Genomic DNA, 26,490 nt, shown 5'->3' on the forward strand with positions numbered 1-26,490 from the left:
TCTGGGAGCCCCATCAGTAACCTGGATTCCCCTTCCCAATGTCCAGGATTAAAGGGAAATAAATGTCAGTTTGTATGACCTAAGCCACACATTCAAGATTTTAAAACCTGAGCTGAAGTGACTACTAAACAATGTAAAACTGGGTTAATGAGGCGTCCTGTAATTCCCTCCTTTACGCACCCAAACTACCCATGAATATAACCCCTTTTTTGACTCAGAGTAGAGAACAGACTTCGGAGGTGGTGTGGAGGTAGGTATTTTACAGCTAGAATCCTGTACCCTATGCCTGAGGAAAGAACCAGAGATACCCAGGAAGAGACGACAATGACGCTGATGACGGAGATAAGACTAACATAATCATCTGGTAGATCTCAAGGTACGCCAGAGGCCATGCTCTTCAACACTGTGCCGGGTGGCCTCTCCTGACATGTGTGCACCTGGCCTAGAGTCCTGAGGCCTGTGTCACTAACCCGTGCAGACAGCTAAAGAGACAACTCCACTTCCCCACCCAGATTTACCCGGCGAACACGTCCTGGGCACGAGGAGAGGAATGAGGCAGGAGACCCCTCTGACCAGGTGAGAGCAGGAGTGCATTTGGACAGGCTGTTGGCATACCCAGATGGGAATAGAGATGCACCAGGCGGAGATGGAGGGTGGGCAGAGTCCAGCAGGAGGGAGCACACGGGGGGCGTGGGGCGGGAGTGGGGACCCGAGAGACACCTAAAATGGGTGGATTCTGCGGAACACAACTATGACGATTACAAGATGACAAGGCAGGTACGTGCTGACAGAGAGTCTTGGTATCAGCAAGGGTGAAAGAGAAAATGGCTGATAAAAGAGAGTGAAATAAAGCCGTCTGCAGCAACATGAATGGACCTGGAGATTCTCATACTAAGTGAAGTAAGTCAGACAGAGAAAGACAAATATCATGTGCTATCACTTATATGTGGAATCTAAAAAAATGATACAGATGAACTGACTTACAAATCAGAAACAGACTCACAGACACAGAAAACAAACTTATGGTTACCAAACGGGAAAGGGGGGAGGGATAAATTAGGAGTTTGCAATTAACATACACACACTACTACATATAAAATAGATAATCAACAAGGACCTACTGTATAGCACAGGGAACTATACTGAATATTTTGCAATAACCTATAAGGGAAAAGAATCTGAAAAAGTGTGTGTGTGTGTGTGTATATATATACCTGAATCACTCTGCTGTACTCCTAAAACTAACAAAACATTGTAAATCAACTGTAATAAAAAGAAAATGGCTGAGGTGCGCTAGAATGCAGGAAGAAATCACTTCTAAACTATATTGTCATTGTGCCACGAATGCTCATGCTTCTACAATAACATCTTGCAATCACTCCATTGTTGGTCTTGCTGCATTTGAAAGAAAGGACTTCTACCCCCTAAAAGAACCCTTTATTACACAGCCCCTCAGAATCCTGCAGAGGACTCACACCTTCACTGTCCCATTTGCTCTGGGCTGAAGGTTGGCTACCGCCTTGACTTTCTGCAAGAGCAGCTCTAGTAATTGTTTCACATGACCTTAGACAAACGACATGCTCTCTACTCATGTGCAGAACGAGCCCTGGGGAGTGAGGCCAGGACGGCATCTAAAATCTCACGATACCAGGACTTCCCTGGTGGTCCAGTGGGTAAGACTCCGTGCTCCCAGTGCAGAGGGCCCGGGTTTGATAGCTGGTCGGGGAACTAGATCCTACATGCATGCTGCAACTAAGAGTCTGCATGCCACAACTAAGAAGTCTGCATGCTGCAACTAAGAGGTCCGCATGCCACAACTAAAGATCCCTCATGCCTCAACGAAGATCCCGCATGCCACAACTAAGACCCAGTGCAGCCTAAATAAATAAATATTTTTAAAAATAAATAAATAAAATAAAATCTCACGATACCAAAGTACGGTCTGTCAACATGGGTGGAAAAAAGTTAACTGTTGCCTCAAGCTCTAAGGACACTTCCTAGAGAAATCCTTTGGGAATCCTTGAGACCTGAAAGAATGAGAGATGTTTTTAAAAGGAGTATGGTGGCTCTGTAAGTGTCCTCCCAAGTAACAACAGAGAGAGCAAATGAGCCTCTAGTTCAGAACATCCAGATAAGTGTGACAAGGAACAGACTGTTAATAATGGATAGAATCTTGGGTGCTATGATTGTCATTCGTCAAAAGATTTTTGATAAATTTTAGGTATAGACAGAGTTTTGAGGAAGAGTCTCCTGGCTTGCTCTGTACTTGTTTATTATCTGTCTATTTCCCCAGTGGAATGTAAGGCCTATGAGGAAGGGATTCTGTCTGTTTTGTTCAGTGATATATCCTTAGCACCTAGAGCAGAGCCTGGCCCAGAGCTGAATGAATTCATAAATGAAGTGGACATGTAGAGGCACATGTTCTGAAAGGCATATTCTTATCTCAGTGAGTCAAAAAGCTGCAGCCAAGGAGACAGAACCCTAATAAGGCTCATATATTGTGAGGAAAAGAGAACAGAATTATTCCAAGTTGGAAAAAAATGCATGTCCAAGACAGAGGTTTGTAAAATACAGGAAAACAGAACGAACTAGTCTAAAAACAAATACCACTGGTCATCGCATCACTCAAGGGCAACCACAGCTAATTGTCATATTTCCTTCTAATCTTTTTAAGAAGATACTTAACATATTTGAAATCATGTTAACTATATAATGTTGTGTACTAGCTTTTTCACTTAGTGTTAATGGCTTAAGTGTTTGCTTAATATCACTTGGTTTTTACTGACAGCAGGACCTAAATCAAGTGAAATCTACCATGGGACCTTGGGACCTTGCACCAACCCTTGTGAATCTCAAAGTTGACCTAAAGATGCATTTTAGGAACATAAGTTCACAGATGACACAGATGTTCAAAAATGTAGCTTAAAATTCAGTACAACCCTGGGCACACATACAGACTACATTTCCCAGCCTCCTCTGGAGTTAGCTGTGGCCGTGTGACTGAGTTCTAGCCTAAGTGATGTGTGACATTTATAGGTTTGGTCCCGGAGAAGCTCCCATCTATGCTACTCCATTCTCTTTCCCCTTCTGCCAACTGGATGCTATCAGCAATGTGGTCTCTGGATAGGACAGAGCCACAAAATGGGAGAAGCCTTGAATCCCTGAACTCAATGGAGGAATCACCCGCTAACCAGAAACATCCACCCTGAACATGAGCAAGAAATGAACTTTGCTTGCATTTGAGCTATTACACATTTTTGAGTCTATTTATAGCTGCAGTCTAGCCTACTGGTACCTAATAAAACTCTCATAACCTATACTTTCTCTAATAGAATGAGAAGGCTTATCAGTCACTATGACAAAGATATTGACAGAACTGAAGAATATATTAAGTTGTTCATTTAACAAGCATTTATTACATGTCTACTATGTGCCAGGCATTGTTCTAAGCATTACAGCAACATTCAAATGTGCTAAAATTCTTTGTTTTTCTTCACTGAAAGAGACACAGGATAGGGAATCTCTTTTCCCGGCCCTACTTCCAGTTCTATAACCACGTGCCCTTAATACTGCTCACCTGCTGGCTTACAGATTGCAGTTCAGCTGAAGGGGCCTCTAACATGGCCTACCACCCCAGGCTGGAAAGGAGCCGGGGGAGGGAGTGGGACAGGGGCTCAAGTACCTGGCACACGCAGCCAGTACTGGGAAAGCTGGCAGAGCCAGCTGTCCAGGGGCATGTCTAGGGCAGGTGGGAAATGGGGCTGCTGTTCACACGTTTCATGTCCGTATCCAGAACGTGAATGGAGGTAAATCTCAGAGCAGTCGAATAATTGGGTTTTGCTTATGCCTCGCCAAAAAATACAAGCCTACATTTCCAACAGGCAAGTAATAAACTCGACTGGGCCCTCCTCCAGGATTTCTGCCTTGTGGCAGGACAGCGCTGGTGCAAGTGTGGGCCCAGGCCCGAGGAAGCGCTGTACAGCATAGCATACCTTACAGCCAGACAAACTAGAATTGAGTCCAATCCCCCATCTGGAGTTCCTGCCACTCAAGGGACCAGCTGTACTTCTTACCAAAAAGAAAGGCTGCCCAAAGGACAAGAAGGGGGGACAACTCTGTGTTCTAAGGGCTCCACTTGAAATTCACACCAGAGTAATTTGTAAGATAGAAAGGAAACCCCGAATGTTCCTGAAATGCCTTGCCCTCAGTATCTCGGCAAAAAGAACCCCAACAGCTCAATGTTCTTGTTCAAACTTTGTAGTTTTAAACACTCCCAACCCATTTTACAATGTGAAGTCAAGCAAGCAGTGACCAATGCCAGGGTATGTTTAAAAGCAGCAACAGGAGTCTAACAACATTGTCATTTAAAGGAGATTCGGTTCAAGGTGGCAGGCGGGGTAACAGCCTCACCTGGCCAACGGCTCACGAACCTGGCTTTTCACTGAAGGGGCTCAGAGTGAATGCTAACGTCAGTTCAAACACTGACTCTCTGTGCAAACTGTGAGAAACTCATTTAACCTTGGTCAGCCTCTCCCCCAGCCCCATGGGAGGAAACACGGCACAGGAAGTCAGGTCAAATACTTGGAAAATGGCTCCAGCTGGGTCTTAAACATTACAGTTTTGTCCACTGCAAGAAATCCCTGCCCAGCTCTGTGTGCAGGCCCACGAACGGTAGCTCACTCCTTCCAACACTAGTTGAGAGCCTAACGCATGAAAAAGGAAGAAAAACGCAACGCTAAGATTCCACAAAAGTAGAACATAAGTAGTATGGTAGAGTAGATAACAGGACAGCAATCAGGAAGATTCGTCTTCTATCATCTTAGTCATTAACTAGGAGAAAAACCTTGGACAAATTCCAAATAAACTCAGGAACCCTTGTTTTCTTCATTTGTGCCATGAAAGGGCTGAATTAGAGAAACTTGAGGGTGTCTTTATAATCCCAGGAAATCACGTGGCTTCCTAAGGACTGCAACTCTTATGTGTCCATCTGAACCTCCAATTCAAGGTTTCACATTGGTTAATGCTACGACAGCATGCTATCAACACACCTAACAATGAAACACACAGAGGCTACCAGAATCACTCATGAGTTTAGTCTCAAGGCCTTTAAGCAAGCACATGGCAACTGTAATAAAATTAACCTCACAGCTTCATCTTAGTTAGGAAGCTATTCTAAACCATGACTGTATTTACCCATTGATAGCAACCAGAGTAAGGATGAAACAAGACCCAGGTCAGCAACCAGAGCCAGTCCAGACGTATCAACGATGTCTTCCTCGGGCTGTGCGTTTGCCACCTGCCTCCTGCCCCCGCGCTGGTGAAAAGCCCGCACAATTGAAAGATGCACGTTCTGTTCTCCTTTACCTTTCAGTAACCCAGATTTCAATGGCAGATGTGACCTAAAACTGAAAGTGTCTGCCTGCCAACTTGAATCCTTAACTAGTAATGACGCGATATCACAGAAATCACAGGAACGATAAGAGGCAAGGCATCCGCAGCCCAGAAGCCGAGGACTCACCACGTGCTGCCGTCCAGTTTCCCGTTTCTCACCATCCACGGTCCCCAGCCACCACTTTGCTCTTCACATAGCAGAATAAACAGTTAAATTAACTACAAAAATGCCAGAAAGCACGTATCTGTGGCATGAAAGAAATCACGCAGGGCCTGCAACCTGGGCTGTAAACGATGGGTCTTGCCTCCAGTTAGTTCTTCATGATACTCAGGCTGTTGAGAGTAGAGCTTAAAAGGAGCCAATATTTAGGCTGCTACTGGTATCAAGAAACTTAACACAGGCCAGTTCACAGCAATAAGGTTAGGCTTTTCCCTATCAGTCATTATTTTTTTGTTGTTGTTATTTTTTTCTATTAGTCATCATTTTTATTTACAACAATAACGAGCGCTAACACCATAGTGTTTACTACACGGCAGACATGGTCCCATACTTTACATAGAGTAACTCATTTAACCCTCACGAGAACCTTTCTGCAGTAGACTAGTATTCTTATCCCCATGTAACAGAAGAGGAAACTGAAGCTTAGAAGAATCAAGTAACTTGCTCAAGGTCACACAGCTAGAGGCAGTGCCAGGCTTTGAACTCAGGCAGTGAGGCTCTGGCGTTCATACTCAGAACCACTATGCAGAAGTGCCCACAAAATCAAGGTCCAAGTTCTCCCACCTCAGCTGAGCCTTCAATGGCTCTGGTACTCACAACTGTACTACTACCCGACAGTCACTCTCAACAAACGACCTCCCCTCTCCTTCAGAGAGAATACACAGGCTCCTAGCCGTGACTGGTCTGTGGCAGGCATCCTCTTAAAAACCTGCCTAGGGCTCCCCTGTTCTCTCAAAACAAATGCCCTCAGGGCTCTAAGTCCCCCCTCTCCTGCTGCCTCAGAGACCTCACTCTCAGAAATCCCCTTTCTATCCTTCACCCTCCATCTCTTCTCTTCCATCTCTTCCCCTCAACCCGGAAGCACATTCAAATATACCACCTGCAAAAAACACCCTAAACCTCCTTTGATCTTCATCCACTTAAAAAATAATTAATTTTTATTTTTGGCTGCCTTGGGTCTTTGTTGCTATACGCAGGCTTTCTCTAGGTGCAGAGAGTGGGAGCTACTCTTCGTTGCACTGAGCAGGCTTCTCATTGCGGTGGCTTCTCCTGTTGTGGAGCACAGGCTCTTGGCACATGGACTTCAGTAGTTGTGGCTCACAGCCTCAGTAGTTGTGGCTCACAGGCTCAGTAGTTGTGGCTCATGGGCTCTAGAGCACAGGCTCAGTAGTTGTGGCACACAGGCTTAGTTGCTCCACGGCATGTGGGATCTTCCCGGACCAGGGCCCAAACCCGTGTCCCCTGCACTGGCAGGCGGATTCTTAACCACTGTGCCACCAGGGAAGTCCCAATCTTCATCCACTTTTTTTTTTTTTTTTTTTTTTTGCGGTACACGGGCCTCTCACTGTTGTGGCCTCTCCCGTTGTGGAGCACAGGCTCCGGATGCGCAGGCTCAGCAGCCATGGCTCACGGGCCCAGCCGCTCCGCGGCATGTGGGATCTTCCCGGACCGGGGCACGAACCCGTGTCCCCGCATCCGCAGGCGGACTCTCAACCACTGCGCCACCAGGGAAGTCCTTCATCCACTTTTAATTCTATAGTTTCAGCCTCTATCTTCCTCTGTGACCACGGATTAATTGCTTACTTTCTCTAACAGGCTTCGATTTCTGCATCTGTGTGTCATGAGCGTCCTGGACCAGAAGGTCTCTGAGGTCCTTCCAGCTCCGACATCTGTGGCTCTTAATGGAGAAATTTCTTGGAACAAACTTAGCTTCTCCACTGTCCCCGGAAGCCCCGAACTTAATTTTCTTCCGAGACTCCCAGCTGTTCCTGCAGCCAGCAGCGCTCTCCGTTTCTCGCCATTCGTTTTCCAAATCCCGGTTGTCCTTTACGACGTGGCTTCAGCCTCACCCGCTATATCCCAGGATATCCCGATCTTTAACTCTCCTAGGACTTCAGCTGGGAACCACAACTGAGCACTCTCCACTGATGGCACCGTATCCTTCACCTTACTGTTCTGTGGCCCTTCATGCCCTCGCCCAGACTAAGCTCTCAGCGAGCAGGGACCAGTCACGTTTCTCTGTAACCCTTAAAGGACCTCACACTAAGTTGGTCAGCAGTAGCTGCTCGGCCATGCTGGCTGGTTGGCTGAGGGTCACCCTGAAGCCACTGAGGAAACTACTGGTCCGTGTACAAGACTCTGGTGTGAAGGAAGACCACCCCTAGCTTCCACGCCTCTCTTACACAGAAATTTGTAAAACATCAACTTTTTATTCAAAAGCATCATCCAAATTTAGCAATAGGAAAGCTCAGCTAACTCCTTGATTTTCCTCCCTCCGAATCAGAAACTGTTAACAGCCACGTTCCCCTTTGATCCAAATGTAAGTGATCGCAAGTGCTGAAGCTTTCTGGGCCTCTGTTTGACCCGGGTTCTACTTCCACTAACACACATTCTCCATGGTTATTAAGTTCCCTGACTTTTCAACACATATAGCATTATGTTACTTCCTCACACTTGCAACTCAACTTCCAGGAAACATCTGGAATAATATCAGAGAGTTGGTGTTTGATCAAAACTACATCCTCTGCTTTATTCACTTGGAAGTGACTAATTTCAACCCTTAGGTTTGAAGTTGAGCGCACATGGCTGTGTATGTTTCAGGAGTTTGCACCAACAGAGAAGACAGGTCTTCAGTGAAGAATCTAAAGCAGTGTTCACCTCCTCGGCCCTAAGAGAACTACCAAGGTTACGCTCATACCGGGAGTGCTGTTCTCTGTTTGGTAACAATCCTGGGTCACTACTGATGGCTCAAAGTGAATCTCAAGCTTCCTCAAGCAGAATTTTAAACTCAGTTTAAAATTTTGTTTTCAGGGCTTCCCTGGTGGCGCAATGGTTGAGAGTCTGCCTTCCGATGCAGGGGACACAGGTTCGTGCCCCTGTCCGGGAAGATCCCACGTGCCGCGGAGTGGCTGGGCCCGTGAGCCATGGCCGCTGAGCCTGCGCGTCCGGAGCCTGTGCTCCGCAGCGGGAGAGGCCACAGCGGTGACAGGCCCGCGTACCGCAAAAAAAAAAAAAAAAGAACAACCATTTTGTTTTCAATGAATGCTCCACAGCACTGGTGCTCAACCCTGGTCACACGTGAGAATCCCCGAGAGCCGTGGTCCCCAACCTTTTTGGCATCAGGGACCGGTTTCATGGAAGACAATTTTTCCATGGACCCGTGGTGGGGTGGTTATGTTTCAGGCCGTAATGCGAGCGATGGGGAGCGATGCGCAGTTGGCAGAGGAAGCTTCGCTCGCTTTCCTGCCGCTCATCTCCTGCTGTGAGGCCCCATTCCCAACAGGGGCCCGGGGGTCGGGGACCCCTGATCTAGAGCACGTTCATGAACACCAGTCAATGCCCAGCTTCCTTCCCACCAAGCCAGCCTTCCAAGATTTCCATTTAATTGCTATGGAGTGAGAGCTACACATCAGTATTTTCTTCAAAGCATCTCAGCTATACTGAATGAATTAAGGTAATCTTTTAGGTACGATAAGGGCACTCTGGCTGTGTTTTTGAGAAGGAGTCTTTCATTAGTGGAAAAACTGGTGAAATTCAAATAAGGTCTCTGTTTAGTTAATGGTATTGTACCAATGTTAATTTCCTGGTTTTGTCTTTGGGCTAAGGTTTTGTAAGATGCTCACTTTAGAGGAAGCTGTGTGAGAAGCATACAGGAACTCTCTGAATTATGTTTGTGACTTTTCTCTAAGTCTAAAAGGAATTCAAATTAAAAAGGTTTTTAAAGGAATCCTTTATTTTTAAAGATGCATACTTAAATACTCATGAATGAAATGATATGCCTGAGATTTCCTGCAACACAAACCAGTTAGGAAGATGGCAGGGAGGGAGTTGGGGTGTGGATGAAACAGGAGTCTTCACAAGCTGATATCTGTAGTAGCTGGGCAATGAGGACAGGAAGGGTATCTGTCTACTTCAGTGTGTGTGTAAAATTTTCCGTCATATATATTGGAGGAAAAAATTCCCAGGTGATTCTAACACTCATTCAGGGCCAAAAAACACTGCTCTGGAGTCCTGAAAATGTGGTATAATGAGCTCTGTCTGGTACTATCAGCTACGAAATACTTTACCCAGCTCCTTGGCAATGAATTAGTCACTTAATCTTTCTGTACCACACTTTCCTAACTATGAAATGACAGGAATGGAGTAGAGGACCTTTCAAAAAGAAGACAGGAAGCATTAAAAAGCTGATTTATTCTAAAATCTTATGAAAGTTAATATCATAATTAATTTCTAGCAGAGTCAAAAATGATAAGGTCTTACATCCACAAAGGCATTTTCCCAAAGGATGCTCTAAAAAGCACTATTTCTATAAGATGTTAATAGATGTTACCTAAGATAAGGGTTCCGAAATCAAATAAGTTTGAAAAGTGTTGATTTTCTTTACTGTAAGATTCCTAAGAACTTTTAAATAAGATAACATGCACTGTGACTTTCCAAGGGTGGTTATGAAATATGCAGAAAGTCTGACCTTCTTTACATGGAACTAGTTTTATGGAACTTATTTTGGAAAACAATGCTCTAGACCAGTGGTTCCCAAATCCCAGGTAACAGAGAATGGCATTAGTATCATTTGGTAAGTTTATTAAAATAATGATTCGCAGACCATGTCCTAGACCTACTGGGGGAGAGGAGAATTCAGTATTCAAAGAAACAAAATCCAATAATAATAATTCATATAATCCAATGCATAGTCATGTTCGGGACTTAAGCTCTTCAGATCATAACGTAGTAAAATAAATATAGTATCTGAAAGGCCACAGAGATGCCAACCAAAATAAAAGGTCATATTTAATAGTTTTCCATATAAAAGTATTTAGTCCATGAGAGAAGCATACATGCATACAACATTTTATGAAAGGTAAGTAGTAAAATATTGGAGGTGTTGACAAATTTAAATCTATCAGTATAACTAGTGACTACTTAGTTATAGACATACTACATCCTTGAGATTACAAACTGATCATTAATTGCAGTGATTCTCCACTGCAATTAATTTGTGTATTAATTGTGTATTTCCTCATGTCTACCTTCTCTTCCAGAGTCAATGATCAGGACTATTTTGTTAAACTCCAGGCAGTGCCATTCACATAAGTGGTTTCTCCACGATGCAGCTCCTGACCTTTTCTTTTTATGACATTACTTTAAGGTAACAGAACAGAAATCCCTTCTTGATTGAAAACTTTGGAAAACGTATTTACTTATACCTTGGTGCTCCCAGAGCTGTGCCATGCAGTGGCCCAATCAGTGATATATTTAAATGCTTAAAAGAGTACCTACTTTCTGTTATTCATAATTACTCAACATGTGTACCACACTCTTTCACTTACTAAGCACTTTCACATGAATTATCTTGTGTCTTTCCTCACAAAAACCCTGTGGGTTTAGTAGGCATAATTGTTTCTATCCAACCAATAAGAATCACCAAGCTTTTCCTGCTAACACAGTGAAAAATATAATTGAGGGAGATGTCAGGGCTCCTGCTCTCAAAGAACTGATACCCGACTGGAAAACAAAATATAAATTACATGCAGGAAAGGGTTGAAATCAATTAATGTTAGCCAAAGCAAATCAGTATGGCAGGACTTCACATATACTAATAACAGTTAACACTTACTAAGCAATTTAATATTCACTCAACCCTGCGGGTCGATTACTACGGTTAGACCCATTTTTCAGATGAGGAAAACTGAGACCAAGAGAAGTGAAGTAACTTTCCCAAGCAAATAAGTGGTGAACCAGGATTCAAACTCCAGATTAGTCTACTCCGTGGACCACTCTTTTCCACCATCACATTCCACTGCTGGGAAAGACAATCTTCTCAAAGCAATGGGGACAGATGTCAAGACATTTAGATAGAAAATGACTATTTCCCAGAAAGTTGGGATCATTGGCTCTACACCCCAGGAGAAAAGGACTCAGGAGTCACAGGGAGGCACAAGATTGAGTCAGCCATGATATTTTCTCACAATAAGTTACCTCTTTGATTCGTTTGACCAAAGCGTTCTGATCAAAAGCAACAGCCTCTGCACACTGACGGAGGTGATCCTGATAACGAAGGCAGAGCTGCAGCACCTGCTGAGAATCCAACTTCTCCAGTCTGGTGTTTGTTGGAGAAGTCTGGCCACTCAACAGCCCTTGGAAGCAAAAAAAGAATAAAACCAAATGAGATGGAAATTACTAATAAGCTTGTGAATAAAGTAGCTTAATGACAAGTTCACTGAAGGCAGGGTAAGAGGCTTAAATGTAATCTTGCATCTTTTGTCATATACCTGTGACAATCACAGCAACTATCATTTATGCAGCATCTTATGTGCCAAGCACTTGGCACAGCGCCTCCTGTGCATCACTTTTCATATAATCGCTAAGGAAAGTAAACTATTATTAGCCCCGTTTTATAAGCGAGAAACCCAAGACGCCGCGAGGGTAAGTAACTTTCCTAAAGTCACATAATAAGTGATTTCTCCAAGACAGAGCACCTGACCTTACGGCACTACTTTAAAGCATCAGGAGTATAAACCCCCTCTTGACTGAAAAATCTGGAAGATGCACCTACTTAATTCCTTTAACTAATTAAAATGGTTGTCTGAGAAACAGAAAGAATGTATATATATATGGAAACTGTCAGGAGGAGATGCAAAAAGGAAAACATTTAAAAGGTGAACAGGATGTCCACTAACACACCATAAACCTCAACCTTTACATTTTCTTTCAACATCAGTTTAGTTGTGTAACTATTAAATTCCCTTAAATTTGAACAGGACGTTATATTTTCAAAGCCTTTCACACAGAATTATCTTCCCTTTCTTTAAGGTGTGTAGAACCGGATAATTATTAGCATTTACAAAAGATGAAATACCAATAGGCTAAATGACGTGCTCAGGGTCACACAGCAAAGTCCTTGACTTCTGGTCAAGTGCTTACTGTCACCCTGAAGGTTCACAAACTTTCTGGTGTCAGGACCCCTTTACCCTCTCAGAAATTACTGAGGACCCCCAAAGAGCACTTGTGTATGTAGTTTAAATCAATATTCATCTGTTAAAAATTAAAACAGAAAATTCTTGAATATTTATTAAGTCATTTTAAAAATTAATAATCCCATTACATGTTAACATAAATAACATATTTTAAAGAAAATAACTCTACTCCCCAAAACAAAAAAGTGAGAAGAGTGGCACTCGTTTACATTTTTGTAAGTCTTTGAAATGTCTTGGCTTCATAGAAAACAGCTGGATTCTCAGACTTGCTTCTGCATTTAATCGGTTGCTATTTCACATCATGTAGCCTCTGAAAAACTCCACTTTACACTTGTAAGAGAGTGAGAGTAATTAGCAAATGTCTAAGTATTACTGTGAAAATAGTTCTGACTTCAGAGAATCCCTAGCAGGGCCCTGGGGCTCTCAGGCACTCCCCACCCCGCTGAGAGCAGTACCCTCACAACAGAGCCAATGGCACAACACAGGTCCTCCGAAATAAACACGACAGCACATGCGCTGCGCACCGTCAGGATGAACTCGCCCACATCAAAGTCTGTCTTGGGATGCCTTCCCCAATCCTCCACTAATCTGTTCACCATTTCTAAAATTTTGTCATTTCAGGGGCTTCCCTGGTGGCGCAGTGGTTAAGAATCCACCTGCCAGTGCAGGGGACACAGGTTCGAGCCCTGGTCCAGGAAGATCCCACATGCCGCGGAGCAACTAAGCCCGTGCACCACAACTACTGAGCCTGCGCTCTGGAGCCCACGAGCCACAGCTACTGAAGCCCACGCACCTAGAGCTCGTGCTCCACAACAAGAGAAGCCACCGCAATGAGAAGCCTGCGTACCACAACAAAGAGTAGCCCCTGCTCACCGCAACTAGAGAGAGCCCGTGGGCAGCAATGAAGACCCAACACAGCCAAAAATAAAATAAATAAATTTAATTAAAAACAAAAAGAATAAAAGAGAGTTAAATAAATAAATCAATAAAATTTTGTCATGGAATAATCTAACATGTAAACCTTTTGGGATTTTTTTCACCCAACATAATATTGGGTTGGCCAAAAAGTTCATCGGGTTTTTCCGTAAGATGTTACCCAATACCTTAGAGATTCCTCTAAGTTGTTGCATGTATCAGTAGGTTGTTCCTTTTATTTCTAAGTAGTATCCCACAGTATGTACATCCCAGAGTCTGGTTAACCATTCACCCACTGAAGGCCATTTGGGTTGTTTCCAGTTTGGCGACATGACAAACGAAGCTGCTGTACAGCTGTCGTACAGGTTTTTGCGTAAACGTAAGTGTTCCTTTCTCTGGGATAAATGCCCAACAGTGCAATTGCTGGGTCACATGACAACTGCGTGTTTAGTTTTATGAGAAACGGTCAAACTGTTTTCTAGAGTGCCCGTAACCTAGCAAATGGGGGGCTTTTCAGACCACCAAAATCTCCTAACCAAATTATCAAGGGCTACCCTACTACTGACAAAGAACACGGTTCCAGGAGTGCAGCCTTCGGAAGAAAGGAACAGCTTTTTGCTGTCAATCGAGGATTGAAGTAGAAAAAGAGTGAGAACGGGGAGTTCTCTGCTAGTCTAGTGCTTAGGATTTGGTGCTTTCACTGCTGTGGCCCGGGTTCAACCCCTGGTCCAGGAACTGAGATCCTGCAAGCCGTGCAGCACAGACAAAAAAAAAAAAAAAAGAGTGAGGAGGCAATGTGGGAAGAGGAACGAATGATTCTGTGCCACCAACAGTGGGCCAGGATAACGCAAAGGCCATAAAGGAAACACTGATATATCCAACAAGATAGAAACAAGATTCCTCATGGCAAAAACAATACAAGTTAAAAACAACAACAACAAACAAACAAACAAACCCACTGCTACTCATATCACAAAGGGTAAGCTTCCTATTGGATAAAGAGCTCCTAGAAATTGGCAAGACGAAATTCAGCAAAAGAAAGACAGACAGAGGATGTGAATGGCGTTTCACAGAGAAGTAAATACCAAGGCCTCAACTCTAAGATGCAGAACCTCACTCATAATAAGAAAAATAGAAATTAAAGCTTCACCTCAAGCCGATATTACACCTATCAAATAGGTAAAAATCCAAGAGTGTGATAAAAACTCTCCAGGTGGAACTATAAGGAAACAGGCATTGCTGATTTTTATGTAAGTTGTTACTGCCATGGAGGGTGAGTTGGCAAAGGTATCACAATTACAAATGCATGAAGCCTCTAGTGCAGCAATTTCTCTACTAGGAATTTATATATACATTAGCACACATGCTAAATGACATATACTTATGTATAAGAGTATTCACTGTAGCAGTGACTGTAATAGTAGAAGCTAAGCAAACACCTCAGTATCCATCAGTAGGGAGCTTGCTAATTAATCAAGGAACATCCATAAACGGAATTATGTGACCACAGAAAAGAATGAGGAAGGTACATACTCACATGGAAGAATCTCCCTAAGATATTAAGTAATAAAAGGAAGGCATAGACTTCCCTGGTGGCGCAGTGGTTAAGAATCTGCCTGCCAATGCAGGGGACACAGGTTCGAGCCCTGGTCCGGGAAGTTCCCACATGCCGCGGAGAAACTAAGCCCATGCGCCACGACTACTGAGCCTGCACTCTAGAGCCCGTGAGCCACAACTTCTGAGCCCTCACACCACAACTACTGAAGCCTGCACGCCTAGAGCCCGTGCTCCACAGCAAGAGAAGCCACCACAATGAGAAGCCCACGTACCACAACGAAGAGTAGCCCCTGCTCGCCGCAAGTAGAGAAAGCCTGTGTGCAGCAACGAAGACCCAATGCAGCCAAAAATAAACAAATAAATTTATTAAAAATAAAAGAAAGGTATATAGAATAGTGTATGGGGTGTGCTACCACTGTGTAAAAATTGGGGAGGGGTACAAATAAATAAAAACATATATTCATATTTACTTGCATTGTCATAAAGAAACTCTGGAATGACTCCAAGAATGAGACAGTTGGAGAACAAGGGTAGGGAAGGAGAATTTCAGAGTATACTTTTAACATTTTTAAAACCATATGAATGTATTTCCCTTTCCAAAATGTTCACATAAATAAAGTCATTTTAACAAAAAGCAGCCAAGGTCCTTCTCATCTATCAGTGATGTCCTCTTGGGTGTTCTCTCCCCTTCCCCACCCCAAGTATCCCTAACTCTGTCCATCAAAAACAGTTCCCTATCTTTCATGCTCACCAGGGCCTATATGGCTGGATGTACCTTCAAACAGTATCTTCTCCAAGGTGATTAAAAGCCTAACAAACTGTGAGCTGCTGGAGAACAGGGACCATGTTTTACTTTTTATCCCGTGCATTACAGCACCTGGTACATAAAAGGTTCTCCAACTAGGCTAAGAGGATGCAGTTCTGTTGCTGGAATTCCAAGGGAAGAGTGAGCTGAGGGAGACTTCAGGAGGAAAAAAGGCTTCTCGGGGTCCCTACTCTGTCTTCTCCACATATACTTCGGAGTGAGGCGTGGTCTCAGTCCGCATCTGCTCCTCCCAGGTGAGCGAGGAAGATTTCCAGAGGCTGCACTGAAGAGCGGCAAGGCGGAAAGCTCCAGGGCCAGCCCAGGTCACCAGAGGCCTGAAGCAGAGGGCCCCAAACCCAGCGTTAGCTCTCAAACCAAAACCCTGACTCTTCCTCTTAAAAAAAAAAGGTGGGGGAAGTGGGGGGAAAGTTGCCAAGTCTAGAAGGCACACTACGGTGTTCAAATCAAGCTGCCCAGCCAACTCCAAAGTCAAAGAAATTAGACTTCCAATCACCCTCTTAAAGCACAATTGCACCCTCCCCCAAATCACCTAAAAACAAAGCCCAGGTACGTGGGTCTATCATCAGAATGTGCTCCTTAGACTCACAGGAATCTCTGAAAATCTGCCACAAATCCTGCTCTAGAACGCAGAAGGAGCAAGACAGAGAGAAAAAGATGGGCCACTTTTTCTACTCCTGAAACTACAAAGCTATGGCAAGACAGGCCAATCCTACAGGCAACGAGTACAAAGTTTTCCCATCACTCTCAAGTGTCAGGAACCCCGTCTCCCCCATTTTGATGACTGACCCACTCCTATATCTTCTGATAAAAGGAACAGGGAGGACAGAAAGCTGGGTAAATTTAGAGGTGGTAATTATTTTCAGAAGACCACATGCTGCCAGGCCTCCGAATTGTTTTTATTCTGAATGCACAATAAAAATTTTTTTTTTTAATTGTAGATGCTTTAAATGAGGCGTGTGCTCTCCTGCTCTCTCAACCCCTACCTGAACATGGACAGCCAGCTTCACTCATTCCCATTACCGGCCCGGCCTCTGAGGGCCTCTAGGCTTACACCTCGGTTTCAATTCTTACTTACCAACTCTAATAATAACCTAAACCCTTAGCTCAGGTAACAGAGAATGAACCCTGTATCCCCTTGAAATTATCTTTTGTATAGTTTTATAAATGGTCTTTATGGTTAAGTTTTTTTCTTCTTTTACATTACATAAATTTTCAAACATACAGAAAAGTAAGAAAAAAATATATACCCAGATACCATCTAGAATCAGCAACTGACATTTTACCATATCTACTTCGTCTTTTTTTCTTTTCCTGAGCAATGTGAAAAAAATTAAAGATCACGACACTTCATCCCTAATACTCCGTTCTTCTACATATCTATGGTTAGTTTTTCATGTTAAATAAAAGTTTCTAAATTACGTCTTCTTTATTGTGCTAGGGAACAGGGCTATTACCCTCCGTTTCCTAATTCTTCTTTAGCTTAAAACAGTGATGCATGCAAAGTAGATGTTTATTGAGTTAAAAACATGATTTAATAGATTCCATATTTGCAAATGGTAAACACTGGAGACATTTCCTAAGGCCTTGTTGAAACCACTTTGTTTATACAGGAATGGAGTGGGCTCTAGGGAATGGGTGAGGACCAGGCCTGAATATTACACAGACCCAGCAAATTGCCATCTGTACCTAGCTCTTTGTGTAAAGTGTTGAGTGGAAAAATCATCAGGTTAGAAATTTGGAAAATATTTTGCTGAGCAATCTTTTTCTTTCTGAAATGTCAGGTAGGAAAAAAAAAAGTTTTTCTAAAGTATCGTACAGAGCCATATGGGTATTAACCTCTGCTATTATCAAACTGAATTCCTTAACATTTAGACGCTTAGCTGCTTCCAGGACTGGAAATGAGTACTGTGAGTAATGGGCTCACATCTGGATAACAGTATAACAAGCTCCATTTCCTCTTACAGAATCCAGAAAGCAGAATGTATGTAACTTTGACAGAAGTTACTGTGAAGGTACAATTAGGCAACAGATAATTTAAAAAGAAATCTCCCCCCAAACTAATAAGGGATTTTTGACTCTGCTGGTCACAGTATATTTCAAAGTCAAAAGCACATAAACCATGTGTATTATTTACCTAATATGAACTCTAGTTCTCAAAGGCACTCTCTCACCTTCCCTTAAAGAAAGGGAAAAGTCTAAAAACACCTGACCCACTTGGACAGGACCTTATGATGTGTGTTAGTGATCAATTCCTTTGGGGTATTCAGAAAAAGGGTGCCCTCCATGACTGGTTCCCTTAGGAACTTGTATCTCCATTCAGTCACCTCCGAGGCACACCAATCTCACCCAGGAGAAGCAGCCACCCAGAATGGCTACCATCATTGTTTTGGTTAATCTATGTGGCAGAAGAGACTGCAAGTATAGACAGCCCTAGAATAACAACCAACCTATCACAATGCTTGGTGTGGAGAGAAACAGTGCTCCCAGGATCTCCCTCCTAACGGTTTCCAATACCTACCAGAGGGCCAAGAAAGGAGAACTTCCTCACTGAGGTAGTGCTAAAGACTGAATGTCTGTGTCCCCCCCGCCAGAAGTCATATGCTGAAACCTAATGTGATAGTATAAGGAGGCAGGGCCTTTGGGAGGTGATTAGGTCATGAGGGTAGAGCCATCATGAATGGGATCAGTGTCCTTATAAAAGAAACCCCAGAGGGTTCAATTGGCCTGTCCACCACGTAGGACACAGCAAAAAGACTGCTGTCTGTGAATCAGGAAGTGGTCCCTCACCAGACACTGAATCTATCTGCCAGCACCTTGATCTTGGACTTCCTAGCCTCCGCAACTGTGAGAAATAAATTTCCGTTGTTTGAAGACATCCAATCTGTGGTATTTTGTTACAGAAGCCCAAATGGACTAAGGGAACAAGGGAAAATGTGATTTGAGCCCCATTATTATTTGAGCTGTGTGAATTTGGACAATTTACCTTATACCTCTGAGCCTCAGTTTTCTCATGTAAAACTGGGATAATAATCACCTCCCTTTTAGGGTCTGCCTAGTATACAGGATCCTGATACATACCTGTTCCCTTTAATCTTGCCTTTCTTAAGACTCAGGAGGTAAAGGGGCACTCAGGCTTGGAGGGAATCTATGGTAGGTTACAGAAAGCATTTCATCCCTCTAGGTTCAGGCACCCATTGGCCCATGGTCAACGGCCCTGGTTTATGGTACCAAAGAAACAAGAACAGCGGATGTCAACAACCAAAAGTAGATACAGCTTCTACAAAAATGATCAGTAACCACGAATGAGACACCTCACTATCCTCAAGGAATCCTATCCACCGTTATGAACTTAGCTTTTTAAAATCTCCTCCCAAAGAGTTAAGCAAAAGGTTCAACTCATCATCTTCCTTCAGTAGTTCCCAGGTTCAAAGCCTTGCTTTCCTGTTGAACTTTCAGGCCAGGGAAGGGAGGCAGCATGACATAATGAAAAAAAGTACAAGCTCTGGAGTCAAATAGACCTGGGAATTTGAATCCAGGGATTGCCATTTACCACTTGTGCCACGTGAGGGTAGTCACTTAACTTCCCTGAACTCAAACCCTTCATCAATAAATTAAATACTATGCACATTAAAGGAGAACTGTGAGAATTGTATCAAGTTATGCCTGGCAGAGTATCTGGCACAGAGTAGGTACTCAACTCATGTTCATTTTCTCAATGTCCCCAGGTCCCCAACTACCAACTCTTGCCACAATCAAATAAGCAGGGTTTCAAATCTGGCTGTATGACTGGCCAACCCTACCATATATGAATATTTGCTAGCACCTCCTTCTATATACCAGCACTGTAGAAAATAATAAAGAAGTGATCCTACACCTCAAGCAGATTACTAGAAGAAGCGGGAGTTAAATACAAAGAACGCAGATATAAATAGGGACTAAAATGAAATAGAACAACAGAAGCCCAATTCAAAAATGGGCAAAGGACTTAAGTAGACATTTCTCCAAAGATGCAAAGAAGTCAACAAACACCTTAAAGATGCTCAACATCACTAATCCTTAGGGGGATGCAAAAAAAACACACAACAAACAAAAGAAACACACACCACAATGAGATACCACTTTTAACCAACAAAGTGGCTATTACCCAAAGAGAAAATAATAAGTACTGGTGAAGATGTGGCGAAACTGAAACCTTTATGCATTGCTGGTGAGAATGTAAAATGGCGCACCCACTGCGGAAGGCAATATGGTAGTTCCTTTAAAAAACGAAACACAGAGAGCATTCAGGGAAAATGGTAGAATGGGAAGCACCAGGAATCTGTCTCCTCACCTAAACAACAATTGCACAGGCAGACTCTGTCTGATGTAACCATTATACTTTGGAGCTCTGTAGTCTATAGAAGGCTTCAACTTCCAGGGGAAGGCCTGGATGGTAAACTGGTTAATTTCAGTCACTTTCAGCTCTTAGCACAGCAGCACCTATCCATCCCCCAACCCCTGTGGCAGGCAGCTGTGAGCAACTTACACACAGCTTTCAGGAGCCAGGGTGGGCAAAAAGGACCCTATCCTTCAAACATCAGGGGTCTGTATTCTGACCACTGATTGGTTCTTCTGATCACAATGGTACAGACACGGAGGCAGTGGCCACTGTTGTTGCACATCCTCCATTATTGCAGGCCCCTCACTCTCCAGCTGAAGTGACTTCCAGGGGACTTAAAGGACTGGTACTTTTTTTCTTCCCTTTCGTTTTTCTCTTTTTCCCCTCTTGGAGCTAGACATTGAACATGAGAACATTCAAAAGCAGCCACATATTTGGGGGAAATCAGAAAGTCACTGTGTGTGCCCAGGAAAGGTACAGGCTCAGAAAAGATCTGGGAAGCCCTAATCCTCAGCAGAGAGATAGCCTACAACAATCAAACAAAAGCAGAAAACAAAAACAAAAGCCAGTAAACCCTGGAGAAGAAGAAGCTGATTTCTGGAGTTACCTCACTGTTAAATTCAATGTCCAGTTTTCAACAAAAAATCACAAAACCCACAAGAAACAGAAAAGCATTCCAAGGTACTGTCCCAAACAACAGAAACAGAAAAGGATCTGATGGCAGATCTACTACACAAAGATTTTTAAACTGTCTTAAAGATGCTCAAAGTATTAAAGTCAAGAATAATGAGGTATAAACAAAATGGAGATATCTCGAGAGATAGAAAACCGAAAAAGAAAGAAACAAAAAATTTTGGAGCTGAAAACTATAACTGAAATGAAAATTTCACTAGAGGGATTCAAAGGCAGATTTGAGCAGGCAAAAGAATCAGTGAACTAGAAGTAGGACAATGGAAATTGCCAAGTCTGAGGAACGGAAAGAAATAAGATTGAAGAAAAGTAAAAAGAACCTAAGGGACCTGTGGGACACCATCAAGCAGAACAACAAACATACTGCAGGAGTCCCGAAAGGCCTTTTCTCTTGAAAAAGGCAGAGAAAATATTTGAAGAAATATTGGCTGAAAACTTCCCAAATTTGATGAAAGGCATGAATATATATATCCAAGAAGCCCAACGAACGCTAAGTAGGATGAACTTAAAGAGATCCATACCAGGACACATTATAGATGGTCCACAACTTATGATGGTTCAACTTGATTTTTTGACTTTACGGTGGTGCAGAAGCAATACACATTCAGTAGAAACCATATTTTGAACTTTGATCTTTTCTCAGGCTAGTGATATTCAGTATGATACTCTCTCAAGATGCTGGGCACCAGCAGTGAGCCACAGCTCCAAGTCAGCCATGTGATCAAAATGGTATACTTACATCCATTCTGTACCCATACAGCCATTCTGTTTTTCACTTTCAGAAAAGTATTCAATAAACTACATGAAATATTCAACACTTTATTATAAAATAGGCTTTGGGTTAGATGACTTTGCCCAACTGTAGGCTAATGTAAGTGTTCTGAGCATGTTTAAGGTATGCTAGGCTAAGCTATGGTATTTGGTAGGTTGGGTATATTAAATGAATTTGTGATATTTTCAACTTATGCTAGGTTTATAGGAAAATAACCCCATTATAAATTGAGTAAGATCTGTATAATCAAACTGTCAAAAGTCAAAGACAAAGAGAGAATTTTGAAAGCAGCAAGGGAAAAGCAACTCATTCCATTCAAGGAATCCTCTATAAGATTATCAGCAGATTTCTGAACAGAAACTTCACAGGCTAGAAGGCAGTAGGCTGATATATTTAAAGTGCTTTTATATTCAAAACTGTCAACCAAGAATCCTATTTGCAGCAAAGATATCTTTCAAAAGTGAGGGAGAAATTAAGATATTCCCAGATAAACAAAAGCTGAGGGAATTCATTACCACTAGACCTTCCCTGCAAGAAAGGCTAAAAGAAGTCCTGCAGGTTGAAATGAAAGGATACTAGACAGTAACTTGGAACTATATGAATAAATAAATATCTCAGTAAAGGTAAATACACAGAAAATTATAAAAGCTAGCATTATTATAACAATGGTATGAAACTCCACTTTGTTTTCTACATGATTTAAGAGACATATATTTTTAAAAATTATTAGTTTATGTTTTGGGGAAATGTATAAAGATGTAATTTTGTGACATCTACAACTGAAAGGAGTGAAGGTGGAGTTGTAAAGGAGCAGCGTTTTTATGGTACTGAAGTTAATCTGATATAAATTCAATATAGAGTGTTATTATTTTAGTATGTTAAATATAATCCCCATGGTAACAACAAATATAATAGTTACAGAATATACAAAAGAAAGTAAGAAAGGAATTTTAAGATTTCACTACAAAAAAATCAACTAAACACAAAATAAGACAGTAATGCAGGAAATGAGGGACAAAAAGCTATTAGGCATAAAAGAAAACAGAGCAAAATGACAGAAGTCCCTCCTCATCACTAATTACTTTAAATGTAAATGGAATAAACTCTCAAATCAAGAGACAGAGATTGGCATTATGGATTTAAAAAACAAAGGATAATCCAACCATATGCTATCTACAAAAGACTCACTTTACATCAAAAGACACAAATAGGTTGAAAGAGAAAGGATGATAAAAGACACTCCAGGCATATAGTAACAAAAAGAGAGCAAGGGTAGTCATACTAATTCAGACAAAATATACTTTAAATCAAAAAAGTTTATAAGAGACAAAGAAGGACATTATATATTAATAAAAGGTTCAATACAGCAAAATACATAACAATTGTAAACACTTATGCACCTAATAACAGACCATCGAAATACATTAAGCAAAAACTGACAGAATTAAAGTGAGAAATAGACAGTTCTGCAATAACAGTTGGATATATCAATACCCCATTCTCAATAATGGATAAAACAATCAGACAAAAGATAAGAAAACAGAGGACCTGAACAACACAGTAAGTTACTTACATCTAATATATACAGAACACTCTACCCAACAACAATAGAACACACATTCTTTTCAAGTACACATGGGACATATTCCAGGACAGACTTACAAGTTACAGATATCATACCAAGTATTTTCTCTAATCACAGCAGGATGAAGTTAGAAATCAATAACAGAAGGAAAACTGAAAAATTCAAACTTGTGGAAATTAAACAACACACTCTTAAACAACCAATGGATCAAAGAAGAAATCACAAGGGAAAATTTAAAATACTTAGAGACAAAGAAACCAAAAACATAGTATACCAAAATTTAAGGGACGCAGCAAAGCAGTGTCAAGGGGGACATTTATAGCTACAAAAGCTTACATTAAAAAGGAAAAAGAGATATCAAGTCAACAACCTAACATTACAACTTAAGGAACTAGAATAATAAGAACTAATATAGAAAACCTTAAAGATTAAAAAACAATTTTAGAACTAATATCTGAATTTAGTAAGGTAGAAGGATACAAACTCAACACACAAGGGCTTCCCTGGTGGTGCAGTGGTTAGGAATCGGCCTGCCAATTCAGGGGACACAGGTTCGAGCCCTGGTCCAGGAAGATCCCACATGCTGCAGAGCAACTAAGCCTGTGTGCCACAGCTACTGAGCCTTCGCTCTAGAGCCCTTGAGCCACAATTACTAAGCCTACGTGCCACAACTACTTAAGTCCGTGCACCTAGAGCCTGTGCTCCTCAACAAGAGAAGCCACCTCAATGAGAAGTGTGTGCACCACAACGAAGAGCAGCCCCGCTCGGTCCAACTAGAGAAAGCCAGTGCACAGCAACCAAGACCCAACACAGCCAAAAATAAATAAAATAAATTTTAAAAACCCAAAATGTTAAAAAAAAAAAAAGTCACCACACAAAAATCAGTTGCATTTCTATACACTAACAATGAACAATCCAAAAAAGATATTAAGAAAACAATTACATTTACAGAAGTACCAAAAAGAATAAAATACCTAGGAATTAACCAAGGAGATGAAAGACTTGTACAATGAACACTCCAAAACACTGCTGAAAGAAGCTGAAGACATAACTAAATGGAAAGACAACTCATCTTTCATGAACTGAAAGACATAATATTATTAAGATATCAATACTACCCAAAGTGATCTACAGATTCAATGCAATGCCTACCAAAATTCCAACATTTTTTTTTTTTTTTTGCAGTATGCGGGCCTCTCACTGTGTGGCCTCACCCGTTGCAGAGCACAGGCTCCGGACGCACAGGCTCAGCGGCCATGGCTCACGGGCCTAGCCGCTCCGTGGCATGTGGGATCTTTCCGGACCGGGGCACGAACCCGTGCCCCCTGCATCGGCAGGCGGACTCTCAACCACTGCGCCACCAGGGAAGTCCCAACATTTTTTGCAGAAATAGAAAACCACATCCTAAAATTCATATGGAATCTCAAAGGAACCTCAGTAGTCAATCCTGAAAAAGAAGAGCATAGTTGGAAAACTCATACTTTGTCATTTCAAAACTTACTACAAAGCTACAGTAATCAAAACAATGTGCTACTGGCATAAACACAGACATACAGATCAACGGAACAGAAGAGAGAGCCCAGAAACAAACCCTCACATATATGGTCAAATGATTTCCTACAAGGGTGTCAAGACCATTCAATGGGGAAAGAACAGTCTTTTCAAGAAATGGTGTTGAGAAAATTGGATATCCACACGCAAAAGAATGAAGTTGAACTCTTATCTAACATCACATACAAAAATTAACTCAAAATGGGTCAGAGACCTAAACTATAGAACTCTTTGAAGAAAACAAATGGCAGATGCTTCACGACATTTGATTTGACAATGATTTCTTGTATATGACACTAAAGATACAAGCAACAAGAGAAAAAAACAGACAAACTGGACTTCATGATAATTAAAAAATTTTATGCATCAAATGGCACTATCAACAGAGTAAGGGCTTCCCTGGTGGCGTAGTGGTTGGGAGTCCGCCTGCCGATGCAGGGGACGCGGGTTCGTGCCCCCATCCGGGAGGATCCCGCATGCCGCGGAGCGGCTGGGCCCATGAGCCATGGCCGCTGGGCCTGCGCGTCCGGAGCCTGTGCTCCATAACGGGAGGGGCCGCAGCGGTGAGAGGCCCGCATACCGCAAAAAAAAAAAAAAAAAAAAGAAAACAGAGTAAAAAGACAGCCAAAGGGTTAATATTCAGAATACATTTTCAAAAATCCTAAAACTCAACATAAAAACCAAATAACTTGATTCAAAAATGGTCAAAAGACTTGAATAGATATTTCTCCAAAGAAGATACACAAATAGCCAATAAACACATGAAACGATGCTCAAAATCACTAATCATATGGGAAATGCAAATCACAACTGCAGTAAGATACTACCTCACACTCATTAGGACGGCTACTATCAAAAAAGCAGAAAACAACAAGTGTTGGTGAGAATGCGGAGAAATTGGAACCCATGTGCACTGCTGATGGGAATGTAAAATGGTACAGTCACTGTGGAAAACAGTATGGTAGTTCCTCAAAAAATTAAACATAGAATTACCATACGATTACCAGCAATTCCACTTCCAGGTATATACCCAAAAGAAGTGAAAGCAGGGTCCCAAAGTGATATTTGTATACTCATGTTCATGGCAGCATTGTTCATGAGACTTAAGAAGTGGAAGCAAACCAAGCATCCACCAATGGATGACTGGATAAGCAGAATGTGGTATATACATACAATTGTTACATTATTCAGCCTAAATGTTACATTATTCAGCCTAAAAAGGAAGGAAATTCTGACATACGCTACAACATGGACGAAACCTGAGAACATTATGCTAAGTGAAATAAGCCAGACACAAAAGGGAAAATATTGTATGATTCCACTTACATGAGGTACAAAGAACAGTCAAATTCATAGAGAAAGAAAGTAGAATAACGGTTGCCAGGGGCTGAGGGGAGGAGAAAATAAGAAGTTACTATTTAATGGGTACAGAATTTCAATTTCGGATGATGGAAAAGTTCTAGAGATGGACAGTGGTGATGTTGCACAAAAATGTGAATGGACTTAATGCCACTGAGTTTCAGGCTCAAAAAGCGTTAAGATGGTAAATTTTGTTATGTATGTTTTACACAACAAAAAAAGTCAAGTAGATTGAGTTTAATTTTTGCTAAACAAAAATATTTCACAATACC

The 26,490-nt window shown here is 42.0% G+C and overlaps 1 protein-coding gene across 2 annotated transcripts in view; it reads right to left on the bottom strand.

The window, feature by feature from the left end:
* Positions 1–26,490, bottom strand: part of BORCS5 (BLOC-1 related complex subunit 5) — a 96,847-nt gene that overhangs the window by 20,746 nt on the left and 49,611 nt on the right. For both annotated transcript variants that reach the window (XM_060166861.1, XM_060166860.1), the window contains exon 3: positions 11,588–11,745. In XM_060166861.1, the coding sequence (XP_060022844.1) occupies positions 11,588–11,745 (158 nt within the window). The remainder of the gene's footprint in view (positions 1–11,587; positions 11,746–26,490) is intronic.

The sequence above is a fragment of the Lagenorhynchus albirostris genome, chromosome 11 (genome assembly GCF_949774975.1).
Source record: "Lagenorhynchus albirostris chromosome 11, mLagAlb1.1, whole genome shotgun sequence".
Lineage (NCBI taxonomy): Eukaryota > Metazoa > Chordata > Mammalia > Artiodactyla > Delphinidae > Lagenorhynchus > Lagenorhynchus albirostris.